This window comes from Apis florea, unplaced genomic scaffold (assembly GCF_048593485.1).
Source record: "Apis florea isolate Af1SG1 unplaced genomic scaffold, ASM4859348v1 contig_2350_pilon, whole genome shotgun sequence".
NCBI classification, from domain to species: domain Eukaryota; kingdom Metazoa; phylum Arthropoda; class Insecta; order Hymenoptera; family Apidae; genus Apis; species Apis florea.
In genome coordinates this window covers 3935346-3955729 of record NW_028256565.1, presented here as the reverse complement: position 1 = coordinate 3955729, position 20384 = coordinate 3935346, and the positions used below count along the sequence as shown (strand labels likewise).

The following is a 20384-nucleotide window of genomic DNA, read 5'->3' as shown; positions in this document are numbered from 1 at the left end:
ATTAAAAAAATAAAGATTTTTTTCTTATTATTTTTTTTTTAAAATGTATATACGAGCAAGTTTTTAAATATGTAAAAATATTAAGTATTTATTTAGCATTCTTTTTATATCATATATATTTTTATATATATTTTAATAGTTTAAATTATTTACTAAATTTTTTTATGTATATTAATATTTCATGAATAAATATTTTTATACAAAATTCTTTTTATTTATAAAATATAATTTAATCGTTCAAATAAAATTGTTTAAAAATAATCAATGTTAAATGGAAGGTTTACTAGCCTGTATGTATCTATATTCATTGTAGTTTCTATAATATATATAATTTTTTTGAGAAGTTTAATTATATAGTAATAAAGAGATCTGTCTCTAAAATTATTTAATAATATATTAGAAATTTATTAAGAATTGTTTTCTTCTTTTCTATAGTATACTGTGAAATCAATTTTTTTTTTAATTATTCGAAAGATGGCACTAACCAATATTTTACTTCTTAGTCAAATATCTGGATATGTCGTAGCTCTTGTTTTGTCACTTTGTATTATCATACCAATGAGTTTACATGAAGATGAATTTAAGTAATTGTTATTTTAAATAAGGCACATAAAAAATAATAGAATTTACATGTAAAAAAAATATATCTATTTAATATTTGTTTACAGAGGACATTGTCTATTATTTTCAACAGGAACTTGGCAAGAATCAGATGGTCAATTTATAGTAAATTGGGCTTCACAAGCTTATTGTAATTATACAATATTTGTTGGTTTGATGTTATTATTAATATCAGCAATACAAATTTATCGACTTTCTTTACTTATGTATCGTGGAGAAGACAGTTCCTTTTTATCTGCATTCATAGATGTTGTTAGTTCAATATTTCTTACAACAATAACTTTAATTGCTGCAATTATTATTACACTTGGATTTATGACTTGGTGTCAATGTATGACTAAAAGATTTCCATCTTGTGAATTAGCAGCTGGGAATGATATTGATAAAGCTGATGGTATAGATACATCTGGTTTTCATATTGAATTGGGTGCAGTTCAATTTGGTACTTGGACCAGTTTATCTATTTGGGTTGGTCTATCAGTATTTGCAGTATTAAAATTATTGCGATATCATCAATTAGAAAATATGAAAGTTTCAATGTATAGAGAAAGACAAAGATTAATAGAAGCAGCCAGAAATAATGAAATACAAGAATCAACTTAAAAATATGATTGTGTAACATATTTAAACTTTAAAATAACTTTAAAATAGCATTTTATTATTCTTACTTTTCAGAAAAATATTTATACTCAATGAAATTAGTTTTAAACGCACATTTTATATAATTATATATATATAATTAATATAATTATATATGACTTAACATGATTATTAATCTATTAAAACAAATATTAAAAAACTATATTTATTAAATTTAAGAAATTATAATATTGAATTGAATGTGATTTGTAATTAAAAGAAATAATTTATTACATACATTTTTATCTTTATACATATCAAGACTGTATAAAACTATAATTTATAATCTTTATAGTGTTAGAATTTAGATTCAATATCTTTAATTTAAAATTAATATATTATTTAAAATATAATAAAATATAAAATATATTTAAATAATATTAATGATATATATATATATAATATTTTATTGTATTACTATAGTATTTTTATCTAATTGTATATAATATATCAGAACAATATAAATTATAATAGTTAAAAACTAAATAGTTAAAAACTATAAAAAAATATATTAAAAAAAAATATAGTATAATGATGTAAATTGATAGTTTTGTGAATATAGATATTTGAAATCACATCCTATGAATGTGCAAAATAAGAATTTTATGTTATAAAAATATAAATATAAATATAATAATAACTATTTTGTAAATATGTTAATATATTATTATAATATATCTGAATTATAATAGTATATCGAAATTTATTATATAAAAAAAATCAAATGATAAATATCTTTTTATATAAAAAATAAAAATTTATTACATAAAAGTATTAATTTATTATTTTTTTACATATTCCAAGTGCATTTCTACGACTTCCAACAGGACATTCTTCAGATATATCAATTATTAAAAATGTTTTAATTTCCGATATACATTCTAATTCAAATGTAATTTTATTTACTGCTATTTTATTTACTATTTCATTAAGAGCACAGGATTCATTAGTTATTAAAGAATAACATGTGTTATTATATTGTACTAGACCATCCTGTAGGCAAGGATTTTTTATACATTTTGGTATAACTTCATTTTTAGGAAGCATAACGTAATGCTGTGGTGCACATGGTCCTTGTCTATATGCTTCATGACAACTATTATTCAATGGAAAATATAGAAATCCTGGTTTACAATCACATATTCTTATATTTCCAGGTCCAGAATAAAGAAACATATTTTTAGGACATGAATCTGGTATAAATATTGGATTACGTTCTGTTATCTAAATAAAAAAAATATTTTTTTTTTTCAAAAAATTTTTTTAAATTATTTTTGCAATATTATATTAATTTTTTTACCGTCTCAATATTGTTGTTTGTGTAATGTATTTCTTCATCACTTGGAAAAACAATATCTTGACAAGATATATAATTCCATATTATTAATGTAATACTAAAAACTAGCCACTTCATTTTGTATATACGACACTAAAATTTTTTGTAAATTTTTTAAAAATTGAAAGAAATATTTAATTATACTCAATATATTTAATTATGTTAATAAAAAATAATAGATTATTGAAATTTTTATTAAGAAGTAACGTAAAGTTACATTATCAAACTCTTCACTTTTTAAGTATTTACTCTTTGTTTGAGTATTATTGAAAATAATAATTAAAGATGTTGATGAAACTGATGTTTGTTTGAGTGAATGTAGATTTGATAACCCTGATTTATAAAACAATTAAAAAAATAAAAATCAATTAACCAATCAACATTAAGCATATGTTTTTTAAAATTATATTATATCCTATGTTTCCATACAATTATATAAATGCATATCTTTAAAAATAAATTATTAATACAAAATTAATTTTTTTGATTTATTTTATAAATATAAGATTTATTTTAGTAATAAAGTTAAATATTAAGTTTATAACAAGTTTTATGATAATAAACTTAACAAATATAGTATTATTTTATAATTCAAAAATATTTAATCATTTGCATATGGATCAAAACTTATTCTCACATCATTAGCACTTGATAAAAATGAACTTTGTTTAAATTCTGGCCAAGATTTAAAATCCATATAAAGATCAAAAATTTCACTTATACTTAACTGCTGAAATTCAGTAAATATATTATAATTTTTGTCTTTTATTAATCTTATACCACATCCAGGAACTATTTTCCTAAAAAAATTTTATAAAATTAAAAAATTAAAATAGAAAAGATATTTATATATTAATATATTTTAATGGAAATTTTGAGCAAATATTAATTCTATACATTTATACTCACTCCAAAGTTGGTATTATTTTTGTTGAAGGTTTATATAAATTTTGTCGAATAAAATGCCAAAAATTGATTATATGTTCTTTTTCACCAAATAATGTAAAAATATCAGGTTTTGGTTCGAATTTAACAACATAAAAAAAATTATTATCAGTTTCTATTTTTTTATATTTCTTTAATCTTTTTCTTTTTTGCCATGGTAAAAATCCTTTTCTATCTAATGTTCCAAATATTGTATAATTAAATAATATATTAAACATGACATAAGTAATTAAACTTCCACTACCTTGATATATTAATTTCTAAAAACAGTACATTGATAATTAATATAATAATTATTTCAATAGTAATTATTATTAGTTATTTGATTTATAATTAAATAAAAAAATATTATTGAATATTGTATGTATTGAATATGTATTATTGAACATAAATATAAATAATAAAATAAATACTAACATTCCATATAGTTGGTGATATTGCAAAATAAAAAATTATTCTTCCATTTATCATGAAGCCTGTTTGAAATATTGTACTTAATATTATATGTCTTATAAACTGAGAATTAACTAATGTTCCAATTATTTGCATATAACTTTGTTCTTCCCATTTTCTTTTGGATACATTATTAAATAATTGATTAAAATATTTTAATTTATCAGGTATATATAATAGTTTGGATATTTTAAGAAAATTTGTTTCAGTTATAATAATTCGATTAGGAAAGATTTTTTGTAAATTATATAATTCAGAATAAAATATGCTACGATTTTCATATAAATGTATATGTTCTATACCAGCTTCTAATAAATCTTTTGTTAATAAACCATATCCTGGATTTAATTCAACAACATAAGACATATTTAACAATAAATCATCTTTAATTAATGTAGCAAAGTGATTGCTTACTTTTTCATTTATTAAAAATGGATTATTATTATTTATAGATAATTTTAAATAATGTTGCATAATTTTCTGTCTATATGCAGGATTAATATTTTTCTGTAAATATTCAGAAAATATTGAAATGTTATTATCATTTTTTACAATATTTAAATAATTTGTACTATTTGATGATTTTATATTATAACATAATAATTGCAAACTTGAATATGAAATATGTTTTTTTGTAAAATAAAAAATAACACTATTATATAACTTAGTAATTCGTAACATAAAGATAATTGATAATATTATTAATTTGTCATACAACAATATTTTATTTATTATCTTGTCTTGTAATAAATATTATATTTTAAAATATTTTTAAGGTTATTCTTATACATTTCACAATTTAATATAAAATTCGATAAAGCTTGAAATTCACTTTAGTAGATATTCCAAATTATGTTATTATTTGAAAAAATATGTATACAAAGCAATCATTATTTTCTATTTTTTATTATAATTAAAATTTATATTCATAACGTATGCGATTTTAAAACACGATACAATATGATAATCAAAATAATCAAACTTAAAGTATAATAATGATTCTTTATATAATTTTTATTTATTTTTATTATGTATATATATTGATATCAGTATTTAATTAAATGTTTGAATTATTATCTGAATAGTGATACAGTTCGTTATAATTGTTCATTAATTCTTTGATTGATCAGATATTACAAATTATTAAGTAATTATTATTAATTTTATATATAATTATAAATTTAATTTTTACGTTTTTTACTTTATAATTTAAAAATAATGATATTATACAATATTAATTTTTTGATGGATTCCTATATATAACAGAACTAATTGAGCGAATTTTATACTGTAATGTAATTTTTAAATCAAAGTTTATATTTTTATTTGAAATAAATTTAAATATTTTCAACATTTTTATTTAATTTTTTTTATATATTTATGATAGGAATTTATAAAAATTATGATTTCTTGAAATATTATAATAATTGCTATCTATAATTTAAAAAAAATATTATTGATTCCATTTCATTTCATATGTTTATTATTAGAAATTTCATTTATATTGTTTTCAATATATATTTAACAAATATAAATATAAAAAAATTATTTAACTTGTTAAAATATCAAAGAGTTAATATGTAACTTTGGAAAGAACTTTATGATATTTTATTTTCTTGTATTACTTTATATAACCTTGAAAATTAATATTACTTTCTAAGTTTTTTGTTATAATTTTTTTTATAGCTTGTGATCTAGAATAATTATGTGTAAAATATATTCAAAGAATTGTGAGTGAAAGATTTAGTGACTTTTGTTAAGAAAAACAGTCTAAATATTTAATATCACAGGAATAAATTATAAAATGGCCCAAAGTGCTTGTTTATTATCTCGAATAATGGCTACTTCTGTATCTGCTACCGTAAGAGCAGGTAAAATCATAAGAGATGTTATGACTCATGGAAGTTTAAATATAGTAGAAAAAGGCAAAAATGATTTACAAACTGAAGCTGATCGTTGTGCTCAAAGGTGTATTATTGCTTCATTAAGCCAACAGTTTCCAAATATTACTATCATTGGTGAAGAGGAACCATCAAACTGCGATATACCATACGATTGGATTGTAACTGATGCAGATCAAGAAATGTTACAATTAAAATTACCAACTCATTTGGAAGATATAGATCCCAAGGATGTGTGTATTTGGGTAGATCCATTGGATGGTATTTGTATATATTATTTATTTCAATTATATTATGTAAATATATTTTATTTGTAAAATATATCAAATCAAGTTAATATTTTTAGGAACATCAGAGTATACACAAGGTCTTGTAGAACATGTTACAGTATTAGTAGGGGTGGCAATTGGACATAGAGCAATTGGAGGTGTAATTCATCAACCATATTACAAAAATAATGAAAATGAAATATTAGGACGTACTCTTTGGGGTATTAACGGTGTAGGATTTGGTGGGTTTGCACCAATTGCTCCACCACATGGAAAATTAATAATTACAACCACAAGGTATAATTTTATTTTAAAACAAGTTAATTAAATTTTAAAGAGAAAATTAAAAACATATATTTTTTTAGTTCACATTCAAACTGTAATGTTCAAGCAGCTATAAATGCTTTATCTCCTGATGAAATTTTACATGTTGGTGGTGCTGGATATAAAGTAACTAGAATAATTAAAATTTTGCATGATTAAATTATTATCTTCCAAATAATTTTAATATTTCTATTTTTTTTTCAATAGGTAATACTTTTAATGGAAGGGAAAGCTCATGCTTATGTATTTGCTAGTAATGGTTGCAAAAGATGGGATACTTGTGCCCCTGAAGCTATTCTTCATGCTATTGGTGGTACATTAACTGATATTTATGGAGAATATTATTCTTATAATGCAGAAACAACGTATTCTAACGAAAGAGGTATATTAGCTACTGCACCTGGTCAGAATCATCAATGGTATTTGAATAATATACCATATGAACTAAAGCAAAAATTAGAATAATAATGTATATAATTTTACACAAAATATTTAATATATATTTAAACAGGAGATCAGATATCAAAATATTCTATTAATATGACTAGAATAGAAAATGTGTAATTTTTTTTTTATATTTCAAACTTTTTATGAAATAAACTAAAAAAATTATAAAATATTAGTAAAAAATCGATCATTGTTTATAAGAAGTATGTTCTGATAGAAATTTTTGAATATTATTTTAGTAATTATTTATACTTATAACATTTTTTGAGCCTCTTTAAAACGAATATAAATATAAACAAAAAATGTTTAAATTAATTTTATGTTTCTTTGCTGATATTTTATAATTTTGATTTGAGCGTATCACGTAATACTCGACGCAAAATTTTTCCCGACGCAGTTCTTGGAATATTTTCAATGAATTTTATGCCCCCTCGAAGTCGTTTATGACTCGATACTCGTTCTGTAATATATTTCATTAAGTAAATATAAAGAATTATTAATTAAATGATTAATAATTTACCATTTACGAATTTAATAATATCTTCCGCCGTTATATTAGATCCTTTTTGTTTAACAATAAAAGCAGTGGGTAGTTCTCCTGCTTCTTCATGTGGTAGTCCAATAACTGCTGCATCTTTAATTTCAGGACATGTTAATAATATTGCTTCTAATTCAGCAGGTGGAACTTGAAATCCCTTGTATTTAATGAGTTCTTTCAAACGATCTACTATATAGAAATAACCCTGTTCATCATAATATCCTACATCTCCTGAATGTAACCAGCCATCTTTATCAATTGTTATTGCTGTAGCCTGTTCATTATCACAATATCCTTTCATTATTAAATCTCCTTTGAAGCATAATTCACCAATATTATGTGGTCCTAGAGGTTTATTTGATTTATCTCCGTTTATTGATATTACTTTTGCTAAATATAAGGAAAAGGTTCGTAAAGATAATTGGTTAATGTTCATAAAGATAAAATTTATAAAACAAATTTTCAGTATCTTACCTGCTATTCCTGGAACTAATGTTCCTACACTTTTATATTCTATATTATTATCAGGTGAATTTATAACAGCCAATGTAGTTTCTGTTAATCCATATCCTTGCTTTATTGTTGGTACATTTAATCTTTTTGCAACCATTTTTGCAATTTCCTCAGATAGAGGTGCTGCACCACACCTAATAAAAGATATAAATGAATCTTTGATTTTTGATAAAATTAAAAATCTTTTTTTAGTAAATTTTTTTTTTTTTTGAATTTACCAAATTTCTTTAATGCTAGATAAATTGTATTTATCTACAATTGGATGTTTTGCTAAAAATACCATAAGTGGTGGTACAATAGTTATATGCTCAATTTTATACTTTTCTATGGCATGTAAGAACATTTTTTCTTCAAAACGTGGAAGAATAATACTTTTACTTCCAAAAATAAGACCTACTAACATTACAGAAAAGGAATACACATGGAAAAAGGGCAATAAGGCTAAACTTGTTGTATTGGTATTTAAAATATTAGGTGATACAGCTGCAAGATTTTTTATTACGGACAAAAAATTTTTATCTGTTAACATCACTCCTTTTGGCAATCCTGTAGTGCCACTGGAACATGAAATAACTGCCACATGATCATTAACATTTACTGAACAGGCATGAAAGTTATTATCAATGATTATATTTGATGTTAAACTGTTAATACTTGGTAATTTATTATTTGTAGATTCTGTTAATATTATAAGTTTTGGCAACCAGAATAATTGAGGTGTTATTTTATATATATTTTTTGCTCCAAACATTGATATAAAAATGTATTTCGGTTTGGATATATTTAATGCATGTTTTAATTCTCTTTCTGTATAAAGTGGATTCAACGGGCAAACAGTAACACCTAAATAAAATGCAGCACATACTATTAGACAAAATTCTAGATTGTTTTCACTACATATAGCTATCCGATCATCTTTTCTTAATCCTTCTTTATTAAGAGCAATTGCTAATTTTTGACTAATTTCTAGAACTTCTTTAAATGTTTGTGTTTTTCCTGTATAAGCATCTATCTGAAAAAATTAAAGTTACTTTAACTAATATGAAATAAATATATTATTTCTATAAATTTTAATAAAAAGAAAAAAGATTATTACTTGTGCTATCCAAGAATTACGAATACTTAATTGATTTAAAATCAATTGTCCTAATGATATATTTTTAAATTTCACATCAGATAATGATGGCCCATATAAAATATTTTCTTCTCTCATATTAAATATTATTTTTTTTATATTTTATAACTACTGAAAAATCTATTATATATTTATTTTAAAAATTATATTTAATAAGCAAGTAATCTTAATCTTTGAACAACTAAAAAATAATTTTGCTTACCTAGTTATAGAAATAAAATTACAATTAAATTGAATTGAATATTTTTTAAAATAATATAATTACATTTATTTAAATTAAATGTACTTTTAATAGAAAATACAAAACAAAAATTATAATATTCAATACTATTTTATCAAATACATTTACCTATAACTATATTCGCTTTTTTTCACACTTATCATGAGTAACTGACAAAATATGGGGAGTGGTAAAGTAAAATAATTATTTAATTTTTATATTAATCATTTTATATTTTTTTATCAAAATTTATACTTATAAATACAATATCAATAAATTTAATTAAAATATTATACGAAACCAACTTTCTACGTGTCTAGCTTTATTATTATTTACAATTTAAATAAAGTAATCATCTATAATGGCTATAAAATTACTAAAGATGGCAGCACATAAGTACATGAGATTGTATACTAAGTTTAATCTATAAATCTATGTTATAGGTTAAATATGAGTGTACAATTAAAACAGTTGTACTCGTTTCATTTATCAACAAATTTTTGAAAACGATTAAAAAAAAATAAGTCGTTTAGAGAAACACGAATTAATAATAGAAAAATGGGTGTACCAGCATTTTTTAGATGGTTGAGTCGAAAATATCCTTCTGTAATAGTAGAATGTATCGAGCAAAAGGTAGGTTAGATTATGTATTTGGACGAAGAATATTTTTCTTATAATATGTATATAAAATATTGTAATTTTATAGCCAATAACTACGAATGGTATACGAGTACCAGTGAATTCGGCAGAACCAAATCCAAATGGAATAGAATTTGATAACTTGTATCTTGATATGAATGGTATTATACATCCTTGTACTCATCCTGAAGATAGGTAAATATTTGGAGAAATAATTATTAACTTATAAGATAATTAAATTATTATATAATAATAAATATTTTTTAAGACCTGCACCACAAAATGAGGATGAAATGATGGAAGCTATTTTTGAATGCATTGATCGTTTATTTCGCATTGTAAGACCAAGAAAATTACTTTACATGGCAATTGATGGAGTTGTAAGTGTTTATGTAATTATTAATTGTATATTATAATCTATTATTGTATTACTGATTATAAAAATAATTATACATGTATTATATTCACAGGCACCCAGAGCAAAAATGAATCAACAAAGATCAAGACGATTTAGAGCATCAAAAGAAGCAAGTGAAAAAATTAATGAAATTAAAAGAATACGTTCTGAATTATCCCTTAAAGGAGCATCTTTACCTCCTGAAAAACCAAAAGAAGAGCATTTTGATAGCAATTGCATTACACCGGTTTATATAAAATTTCATTATTAAATTTTATATACAAAGAACAATTTTTTATCTTAATTTAATTTTAGGGTACACCATTTATGGCAAGATTATCAAAATGTTTGCATTATTATATACATGATCGTTTAAACAATGATCCTGGATGGAGAAATATAAAAGTAATTTTGAGTGATGCAAATGTGCCAGGAGAAGGAGAACATAAAATAATGGATTTTATACGTAGACAAAGAGGTAAGTAAACAATTAGATATTTAAGGTATTATATTACATGAAAAATTAAATTTAAAATTTTTTTATTTACACGTAAAAGCACAACCTGATCATGATCCTAATACACAACACGTTTTATGTGGAGCTGATGCTGATTTAATTATGTTGGGTCTTGCAACTCATGAACCTAATTTTACTATTATTCGTGAAGAGTTTAAGCCAAATAAACCAAAACCATGTGATATATGTGGTCAATTAGGACATGAAATGCAGGAATGTACGGGTGCAGAGCCTAATCAGAGGGAAGAAGCGAATACTTTTGGATCTGAATGCCAGTACATATTTGTGCGATTAAATGTACTCAGAGAATATTTAGAAAGAGAATTGCAAATGCCTAATCTACCATTTAAATATGATTTCGAGCGAGTTATCGATGATTGGGTGTTCATGTGTTTCTTCGTAGGAAATGATTTTCTTCCTCACCTTCCATCTTTGGAAATTAGAGAAGGGGCAATAGATAGACTTGTTAATTTATATAAAAAAACAGTATATAAAACAGGAGTACGTAATGTATATTAAAGATAAAAGTAAAGAAATAATGTTTTATATAATTATGTAAAATTTTATGACTATCTTTTTGTTTTTGAAAATTTTTATTTTCAAAATATGAAATCAATAATATAATAAATGAATAAATATTAATCTGAATAATGAAAATCAGTTATAATATTGTACATTAAACGAAGTGAAAAATATTCAATAATAATAATTTTTATTATTAATTATAGGGATTTTTAACAGATAGTGGGGATGTTAATTTAGACAGAGTTCAACTTATAATGTCTGAATTAGGCGATGTTGAAGATGAAATTTTCAAGAAAAGGCAACAGAATGAATTAGCCTATAAACAACGTGAAAAAGATAAAAAAAGAAGATTATTGGGAATCAGTAATAATAAACCAAAATGGATTCCTACAGGACAATTTGCACCGATGGTACGATTTTCTTAATTTAAATGATTTTTAACTTTAATAATATTACATTTTTGTTATAGCGTATTGGTGAACATATCAAACCAGTACAAAATGCACGTTATGAAGCTTACCAAATGCGTGTTCATGGTCAAAATTATCATACAAATGAAAAAGGAAATGCTAAGGAGATGTTAGAAAGTATGATACGTCCTGAAGTATGGTCTATATTTCTATTTTTATTTTTTTGTGTTTTCATATTTATATATTATATTTATATATATATATATCGATTGTTTATAGAATTCGACTGATCATGAACGAAAACGAAAAAGTGAAGTACTTGAAGATGATTCAGATGATGATCAATCTCATGATGAAGTTAGATTATGGGAAGATGGTTTCAAAGATCGTTATTATGAATCAAAATTTGATGTATCTCCTGATAATTTGGCATTCAGGTGAGAATACTTTATGATATAATTATATTATATTTCATAAAATTTGAATCTTAAATTTTATTCACATACAGAAATAATGTGGCATTGCAATATGTGCGTGGTTTGTGTTGGGTTTTACGATATTATTATCAAGGTTGTGCTTCATGGAAATGGTATTTTCCATATCATTATGCTCCATTTGCTAGCGATTTCATTAATATTGGCGGTCTTTCTACCGAATTTGAAAAAGGAACTATACCAGTAAGTATTTGAAGAGACAAATTAATAATAATTAATAAATTATTACAGCGAAATTTATTATTTTCCTTTTGAACATTTTAGTTCCGTCCATTAGAACAATTGATGGGTGTATTTCCAGCGGCTAGTAGTAAACACGTTCCTGCACCGTGGGCAAAATTAATGAGTGATCCAGTGAGTAGAAATTTGCACATGTATAAATAAAATAAAAAATAACTTTGATGATATTTATCAATTTTTTAATTTTAATAACTTTATAACTTCATCTAGAAATCACCAATTATTGATTTTTATCCAGAAGATTTTAAAATTGATTTAAATGGTAAAAAGTTTGCTTGGCAAGGAGTAGCTTTACTTCCTTTTGTGGATGAAAAACGTTTATTCAAGGCACTAGAGCCATATTACGATTGTTTGACAGAAGCAGAAAGTATGCTAAATTTTTATTATTAATAATTTTGTAAATATATAATTTCTTTAATATTTATGATATAAAATTTATATTGGTGTTTTAGAGATACGAAATGTTCGAGGAGACGATCGATTATACGTAGGACTCGGTAATAGTGGTTATAATTTTATGAAGGGACTTTATACGAATCATGTACGATCCGATGCAGAAACTTCAATATGTATAGACGGTATGCGAGGTACGGTTTTATTGACAGAAGATTGTGTCGGAGACGGAGCTACTTTACCTTCACCCATAAATGGATTATTACCAATTAGGAATAATAAAGTGTATTGGTATATATAAAATATATTAGATTCTCTTTTCACTGATTTATTTCTAAAATAAAAATATAAATTTATTTTCTCTGTTACAGCATTAAATTCAGGGATCCAAAATATAGTAGTAATTTTATTTTCCCTGCGAAAAAATTGAAGGGTGTTAGAGAACCACCAAAAGTTTTAAAACCTCAAGATTTTGATCAAATGAATCGTAACACTGGAAATACTTGGAAACCACAAATTGGTTTCACTCCCTCGACACAAATAGCTTCATTAACTGAGGCAGGCAAAAGAATACTAGGGTAAATTATAACGACAAGATTTTTTAAGCTATTTTTTTTTTTTAAATACTCAATTTAGTAATATTAAATATATATGTTTTTTATTTACAGGCATTATACGAACCATAATAGAGTGCCACCATCATACAACCCAATACCAATACCACAAACGTTATATTCACATCATCACGGTGAGTCAATATATATTTCAATATTTTAAAATTAATTTATTCATGTTAAAATCTCATTGATATTTAAATAAAAATTAAATAAAAAGAAAAGAAGTAGACATAAGTTTGATTTATGTTAGAAAATCGGTTATCACGAATTAAGTTCAGATGAATTCAAAATTATTGATTTTTCAAATATCATGTTTTCTAGAAACAAATTAACATATTCGCGCAATTCATTTGAATTAATGATTGTAGAATGAAAAGTGTATACGAGGAATTCAATTTTTTTCTTCATCTTATCGGAAATCATGTCCTTGTTTTTGTATTTGTGTACTTCATATTTGTGTATTTCATATTTCGCGCGTTGATCTTATTTTAATTCTATTTTTATCACTTTAACACGTTTCTAAATTATTTTCCCTTAACAATAATCTATCTTTTTCCCTTAAAGAATAATTATAAACGTGAAAATAGCATTAAATTAATTTTTTATAGTTCTTTATATAGGATACAATTACATTCGATATTTTATTTCAATTCTTACTCAATAAATTACTTTCTATAACTAAATTACAATAAATTAAATTTCTTATAATTAAATATATATTATCATACTTTTTCTTGAATTAAATTTTATATATATATATATATATATATATATATATATATATATATATATATATATATATATATATAAAATTTATACGTTCAAATAGTTAAAATAATTAAGAAATAAAAGACGAAATAAAATATAGATATAAAATTGCACTATTCAACTTACTTTTTCATCAAAAAATTGATCCTTACTTTTGCTCGCAAACTCTCTCTCTCTCTCTCTCTCTCTCTCAATCAATCAATAATATAATTTCTTTCAAAGAAATTAGATCTCAAAGTTTTTCTTTCCTCGTTCCTCGCGTACACGCAATAGTGAAAAAAAAAAAAAGAAAAAAAAGAACGATGATGATGATGATCATCATCATCATCTCCATATTAAAAATCGTTAAAAATCATCCGAGAAGAAATGTTCCCCGGGAAAATTACGGAAGAACCGATTAGGATTGTCCCGATTAAACACCTTCGTCAACATCCCGTCAACACTGGTTTGATGACGAATGCAAGAAATTTTTTTTCGTTTCAAAATCTGCGAGCGTGAGAGATCGAGGAACAACGAGGGTGGAGAATTGATTCCGTTTGCTTGGTGGTTGGCGAGGAGGGGAAAGAACGGTGTAAGAGGGATGTGGACGGAGCTGGAAATCAGGGGTCAGAGGCGGGAGCGTGCAAGGGGTTCGGCGAGCCGAGGGGTTCCGGTCCCGGATTAGCTTCGAGGGTAGTTCGTCACGTAGAGCGTGACTCCGGACGTTTCGTTGTTTGGCACGTCGAGGTGGAACCAACGGTTCCACGGTTTTCGCCCAATTATAAAACAAACGCGGTGCACTCCGTAATTATCCAATTAGTGGATGTTCCACCACCACCGTCATCGCCGTTGTCGCTACCGTCGTCGAAACGAAAGCCCCCGGCCTTTCACGGGTCCGTCCTCTCCCTCTCCGCCGCCCCTACATGTCGATCCGTCTGGCTGAGATTACAAAGGCGAACAGACCGACTATCGCTTTGTGCCAGCGATTCGTTATCGTTGTCGACGTGTTACAGCTAGCGTGGCGGTACGCCAGCCCGAGGAAACGACTCGTCGTCGAGTCTAGCGGGGATCTCTAATGGGAGCTGTAAAGCGTCTGCGTTTGTGTTTATACGCGTCTCATAGATGGAAAGATCCCCCAAGATGAAGATTTCTCTGTTTGACAATTTTCAACGTCGAGAATTTTATCGAGAGTTTGATAAGGAATTTTTTTTTTTTTTTTTTATTACAGTTTCTTCTCGAGAAAACTTTTAAAAAAAATTTCGTGATTATTAGGGAAACGAGGATGGATTTTATTTTATTATGGAATTAATTGGATCGCCCTCCAAGCGTTGAAAAGCTGCTTGATATATTGAAAATTAAACGCACTAACGAGAAAATTAGAGTTGCTCCGTATGGAGGGGATAGTGAATGTAAACGGTAGTAGTTGGGTGGACGAAGGGTCCACACGAGCGAGGAGGTCGCGCGTGTGCCTGGCGTTTACACCCCTCGGTAAATCAATCACACACCGTGTAACAACGTTTTGTTTTTACGGTCACGCGCGGAGAATTTCTTGTCGCGCGTGCACCCGTCCCCGATCACGCCTCCTGTCAACTGTCAACTTCCAACCATCTAATAATTCATCGTTCACCTCGAATCGACACCTCGAGGTTGCCTGCGTTCTCATCATCGTTCGCAGCATCTTAACCATTTATATCAAAGAAAAATTAATTATATCTTCCTTTTCGATCTTCCACGAGCAAAACAATTTAACACGCTCGATAGAGATTTGAGCTATTTGAGTTCGAGTCGAGATAGGAAGAAAAATTTCAGAAAAATTCGACGTTCGAAGACCAAGATGATCAGCATGAACTGAATCTTCCAAGTATCGTGGGTCAAGTCATGCATTATAAAGCGAGCGAATCGAGTAAGCAGTCAAAGCAAAGAGAGTCAGTCAGCCAGGAAACAAGCAAGCAAATGCTTCCTAGGGGATGAAACTAGAAGAAAGAGTAGGAGGAAGAGGGGAGGAGGAGAGGGTTGGTCTACGTCCGTTCGTCCATATCTTCGTCCAGATGACAGGTGCAGAGGCCCCTCGTTAGACAAATTAAGCTTCGTTCCTAGCCTCCCGCCTCGATGCCAGAGCGTCTACTCCACGGCTTTGTCCGTCTGTCTCTATTCCATCCTCGTCCCTCCGCCTCTCTCCATCTCTGTCGCGCGCGCGCGCGCCAGCTCGTTCGGGACTGGTTTCGAGTGGACTGCAAACACTCGTGCACCCAGCGGCGGCGGCGGCGAAGCCTCGAATCGCGCAGAAACTGAGCGCAAGACCAAGAAGAACCGTCCAGATCTGCGATGCCAGCTGTTCCAACCACGATCACGAAGATTCCAACGTTTTTCGCGAAAAATAAAGATAAGCGAATCCGTGAGAAACGGATTCTGAGAAAAGAATATATATCTGTATGTGTATATAGAAGACGATGTGAAAAACTGAGAGAGATCAGTGCAGGAGAAAGTAGTGGATATCTCTTTGACGCTGTACGAAATCACACGTAAGCAGAAGGAAGAGAAAGGAATGGATGCATGAAAAATTGAAAATAGGAGGAGCTTTTGATAGTTGCATAACTTTTGCACTGTTGCTATTTCCTATCGTTCGCAATTTCGATGTGCGATACTGTTGAATTTCATCCGTTCTCCACTCGAAGGATAAAAACAGCAAACCTATAAGACGATGAAAATCCATCGAAAGTAACGATGATATATATATATATATATCTTCTCCATCATCAAGCTCTTGTAGCGTTATACGACCACGCGAAACTGTTCAAGTCTTTCCTGAAAGCTTCTATAGCATCTTCAGCCTCGATTCGCCGGTGGAAATTACCTCTCTGGGCCGCGTCCCATCCATCGGCAGCGAGGTGTGCCGCGTCTATTTACCAGCCTTCTCTCTTTTCCTCTACCTTTTCTCTGTCCCTCGCGGAAACTGGCTCCCGCTTTCACGAGATATTACCTGTAATGTCCGTTGCATCCATTACGCGTCATTATCCATCCATTAGTCGTTTTCCACCATGGACGTCTCGAAAAAGGACGTTTAGACGCTCTGACACGCGAAACGGCGTCGTCAACCTTTCTTCTTTCATCCCCTCTCTCCTCTACCTTTTATATATATAGGGATACGAACGTTCTTCCTTATCCGCAATTTTATTGTTCAGTTTTACTATTCCTTATCTTGTTAAATCACGATATTATGATATAACAACAACAACAATAATAATAATAAAATGTTGAGAAGGATAATTAAAATTGTACGACGAGATCGTTAAAGTGAAAAGAAAATGAAAAGAAGATGAAGGATGGCCGATCGTTCCGAGAGACAATGAAAATCCATAATGAGATCGAGATAATAAAAATAATCAAGGATGAGGAACGATTATCGAGGAGGAGGTGAGTGCACACAGTGACTCTTCTACACGGTTGTTATGCGGGCGACAAAAAGCTTTGGCAGATCGACGGTAATTACTGTTGGACCGGTAACGAGGACACGTGTTTTCCATGGAAAAACTTCGATCTCGAAGACGAGTCGAACAAAGCGATCCAGGAGGAAGGATGAAGTAGTAGTAGGAGGAGGAGGAGTAGGAGGATGGAACAGAGGCTTCTTCTCTAAATGCTCGTTCACCCTCGCCTATTCATTCTTCACGTATGTCTACTACCTGCGATACAGGCCTCCCCGCCATTAACTATAGGATCCATTCATCTTCGAGAGCATAGGTGAACTTGTCCTCGCGATCTCTTCAGACACTCGATGATGCCCCGCGTTCTGCCTCTCTTTGGCCTGAAACTTCAAAGCCTGCTCCTTTCTCTGAACGGAGATAGAGTGGGAGGGGGAGAGAGAGTAGACAAGAAGAAGAGCATAAAAATATTCGTTTTATCAGACCGCTTTTTTCTCCTTCTCCTCTCTCTCTCTCTCTCTCTCTCCTTCAACTTATTCATACTCGTTGATTATAAAAATAAATTTATTTCCGCGTACTTCGAAAGCGAGAGGAACATTTAAAACAAGCAATAATCGGTATAATATTTAAAAATTACGAGTTTAAAATTATAATTATTTCTGGATTCAAAAGTAACGACGTGAAACGACGTGAATTCGTGAAAGGAAATGTTGTTGAAAAGCTCGATGATGAAAAATTTAGAAATTTAGAAATTGAAAATACGAATGATGATATTGCTCCCATGATGAACAAGAACGAGGATAGATACGGTCTCTGTTTTCTATGGTATGGGGATGACGGGCGTCACCGGCAGCGCCGTGGCTAATTTCCTCGGCATTGAGCCGCATTGTGCTTTAAATCGGCCTTCGAAAATCCACCCCTTCTAACCGCAATCTACACCGTATCTCTCTCTTTCTACGTCTATTCGATTCGAACCCATGAAAATTGCCCCTTTTCTCTCCTCTAATTTTCCTCTATTTCTTTCGATTTCTCGTTGGAGAAACTATCCTGAAGAAAGTTAATAAAATTATTAATTAGTAAATACTTTTCATTCGAGAAATGGTTCTCTTACAGATTTAAGAAAATAATTCTATTACTCACGAATTCAATTCCTCTTAGTAACCAAGTTCCATCAATTTATTATATAAACCAGTTTCGCTTGCGGAACGGATCTGAAAGTAAAATTCTGTTCAATCTTATCCACTTCTTATTTAAATTAAACAAACTTGCACGAATTGTGATTATTACCTGTCAGAGATATAAACCAAGAGGATTAAATGCTTGAAGAAGACAATGCTAGAACGTGCAATAACGTGATTTAAAAATTCTTATCTCGAAAACTTATCCCGCAGGGCAAAAAGTCTCACTCTTGCCAATCCCAATTTTCTCCAAGAAACAACGTACCTAGTACTTCTTCGCGTAACTGCAATTTCCACCCCGCGGAAGCCGTCGTGCTCTTCGAACTCTTGCCTCACGGCAAAAAGAGGATTTCTCTCATTGCTAATATTTTTTTTTCCTATTCCCGTGTCAGCGAGCGAAGAAGAGGACTCCCCCCCTTTTCCCTTTTCATCTCTCTTCTCCTCGGTTGGCAAAGGAAAGGGAGGGAGGAGGGGAGACGGGGGAGGAGGGGGAAAAAGCGAAAAGAAAGAAAGAAAGAAAGAAGGAAAGGAAGGAAGGAAGGAAGGAAGGAACGAACGAAACGCGAGAAAGATAGGGATAGAGGGTATGGAGTAGGGTGGAGAGAGAAAGGGAGAAGAAGAAAAAAAGAAAGAAAGAAAGAAAAAAGAGCGAAAAAAATCCGTATCTTTGACGAAACCGAAGAAGAGTCGTCGTACGTGTCCTTAAGCGACTGCCAGGCTTCCACGCTAATGAGGCGCGGCGTAATTAGTGAGACTGTCTACTGGCTGGACCCTTCACGAGAGGGCGGATCCCTCTCGACGTCGAGTCGCTCTCTCATCCCACCCCCTCCGGTTCGCCACTCCACGCATCCTCAACCCGTTTCACGATTTCTTACTGGCAGTGAAGAAGGAGCCGCGGCTCGCTGACACCTCGTGGAAATTCACGACTTTTCACCCGTGCTCCTTCGTGAGGAAAAAATAGCGTGATTAAATCTAGTACTCTAGCTGGACTTAATCTTCTTCTTCTTCTTTTTTTTTTTTTATGGTCTCACGCATCGTGAGCACACTTCAATTGAGAATTGTGAAAATTTTTCCTTCTTTTTCTTTGTTTTCCTTTTTTTTCTTTATATATATATAGATTAAGAAAAGAGAAATTCTTCTCTTTGAATTGATGTCGAATTCGAAAGAACTGAAAAGAAATATTAATTTTGTAAACGTAATTTCTTTTAAATATCGTTAAGAAAGTTAAAAGAAAGAAATCATATTTATATATTTGTTAAATGTTAAAAAAAGAAGTTTACGCGATAAATAAATATGAATTAGGATAAAGGCGAGGAAAAGGGAGAGATTTGCCGGTCGAATCGAAGCAATCAAACTCGTTAAGGGAAAAAGACAGGGCGTTTGGGATCGCTTTGATTATCAATTCTTCGCTTGACCAGCTCGTCGATCTACCAGGATCGTCTGACTCGGGGCAATTCTCTCGATGAG

At 28.8% G+C, this 20384-nt stretch overlaps 6 protein-coding genes and 1 long non-coding RNA gene across 9 annotated transcripts in view; 3 read left to right on the top strand and 4 right to left on the bottom strand.

The window, feature by feature from the left end:
• Window positions 1-249: 249 nt before the first annotated feature.
• Window positions 250-2031, top strand: LOC100867215 (transmembrane protein 179). Its single transcript, XM_003696646.4, has 2 exons — window positions 250-584; window positions 669-2031. Exons 1-2 carry the CDS (start codon window positions 475-477, stop codon window positions 1222-1224), a joined length of 666 nt encoding a protein of 221 aa, XP_003696694.1. The 5' UTR covers window positions 250-474; the 3' UTR covers window positions 1225-2031.
• LOC100867335 (uncharacterized) lies at window positions 1467-3229 on the bottom strand. The gene is made up of 2 exons (XM_003696647.4): window positions 2561-3229; window positions 1467-2484 (listed from the first exon to the last, which is right to left on the bottom strand). The coding sequence occupies exons 1-2, from the start codon at window positions 2672-2674 to the stop codon at window positions 2035-2037; spliced, it is 564 nt and encodes a 187-aa protein (XP_003696695.1). The 5' UTR covers window positions 2675-3229; the 3' UTR covers window positions 1467-2034.
• On the bottom strand, window positions 3071-4978 carry mtTFB2 (mitochondrial transcription factor B2). Its single transcript, XM_012490084.3, has 3 exons — window positions 3959-4978; window positions 3506-3801; window positions 3071-3396 (listed from the first exon to the last, which is right to left on the bottom strand). The coding sequence occupies exons 1-3, from the start codon at window positions 4673-4675 to the stop codon at window positions 3198-3200; spliced, it is 1212 nt and encodes a 403-aa protein (XP_012345538.3). The 5' UTR covers window positions 4676-4978; the 3' UTR covers window positions 3071-3197.
• Window positions 4979-5076: 98 nt separating this feature from the next.
• On the top strand, window positions 5077-7440 carry LOC100866979 (3'(2'),5'-bisphosphate nucleotidase 1). Of its 2 annotated transcripts, none has more exons than XM_012490580.3 (5): window positions 5077-5141; window positions 5785-6156; window positions 6242-6461; window positions 6530-6614; window positions 6696-7440. In XM_012490580.3, exons 2-5 carry the CDS (start codon window positions 5799-5801, stop codon window positions 6951-6953), a joined length of 921 nt encoding a protein of 306 aa, XP_012346034.1. In that variant the 5' UTR covers window positions 5077-5141; window positions 5785-5798; the 3' UTR covers window positions 6954-7440. The 2 variants fall into 2 exon arrangements, with proteins under 2 accessions (XP_012346034.1, XP_086760788.1); XM_086904662.1 differs by having other exon boundaries at window positions 5101-5284.
• On the bottom strand, window positions 6963-9723 carry LOC100863348 (luciferin 4-monooxygenase). Of its 2 annotated transcripts, none has more exons than XM_086904659.1 (6): window positions 9471-9723; window positions 9083-9241; window positions 8205-8998; window positions 7948-8120; window positions 7456-7863; window positions 6963-7395 (listed from the first exon to the last, which is right to left on the bottom strand). In XM_086904659.1, the coding sequence occupies exons 2-6, from the start codon at window positions 9197-9199 to the stop codon at window positions 7274-7276; spliced, it is 1614 nt and encodes a 537-aa protein (XP_086760785.1). In that variant the 5' UTR covers window positions 9200-9241; window positions 9471-9723; the 3' UTR covers window positions 6963-7273. The 2 variants fall into 2 exon arrangements, with proteins under 2 accessions (XP_086760785.1, XP_086760784.1); XM_086904658.1 differs by having other exon boundaries at window positions 9324-9686.
• Rat1 (5'-3' exoribonuclease 2 Rat1) overlaps window positions 9650-20384 on the top strand; it is a 26373-nt gene continuing 15638 nt past the window's right edge. The window contains exons 1-15 of the mRNA XM_031918517.2: window positions 9650-9974; window positions 10048-10175; window positions 10249-10360; window positions 10451-10624; window positions 10693-10855; window positions 10935-11395; window positions 11623-11829; window positions 11889-12023; window positions 12109-12266; window positions 12338-12506; window positions 12588-12677; window positions 12774-12930; window positions 13016-13247; window positions 13328-13534; window positions 13625-13704. Of these exons, the coding sequence (XP_031774377.1) occupies window positions 9900-9974; window positions 10048-10175; window positions 10249-10360; window positions 10451-10624; window positions 10693-10855; window positions 10935-11395; window positions 11623-11829; window positions 11889-12023; window positions 12109-12266; window positions 12338-12506; window positions 12588-12677; window positions 12774-12930; window positions 13016-13247; window positions 13328-13534; window positions 13625-13704 (2548 nt within the window). The 5' untranslated portion in view covers window positions 9650-9899. The remainder of the gene's footprint in view (window positions 9975-10047; window positions 10176-10248; window positions 10361-10450; window positions 10625-10692; window positions 10856-10934; window positions 11396-11622; window positions 11830-11888; window positions 12024-12108; window positions 12267-12337; window positions 12507-12587; window positions 12678-12773; window positions 12931-13015; window positions 13248-13327; window positions 13535-13624; window positions 13705-20384) is intronic.
• LOC147658126 (uncharacterized) lies at window positions 18316-19381 on the bottom strand. Its single transcript, XR_015290935.1, has 3 exons — window positions 19027-19381; window positions 18880-18950; window positions 18316-18786 (listed from the first exon to the last, which is right to left on the bottom strand). It is a non-coding gene; the product is annotated as an uncharacterized LOC147658126 (long non-coding RNA).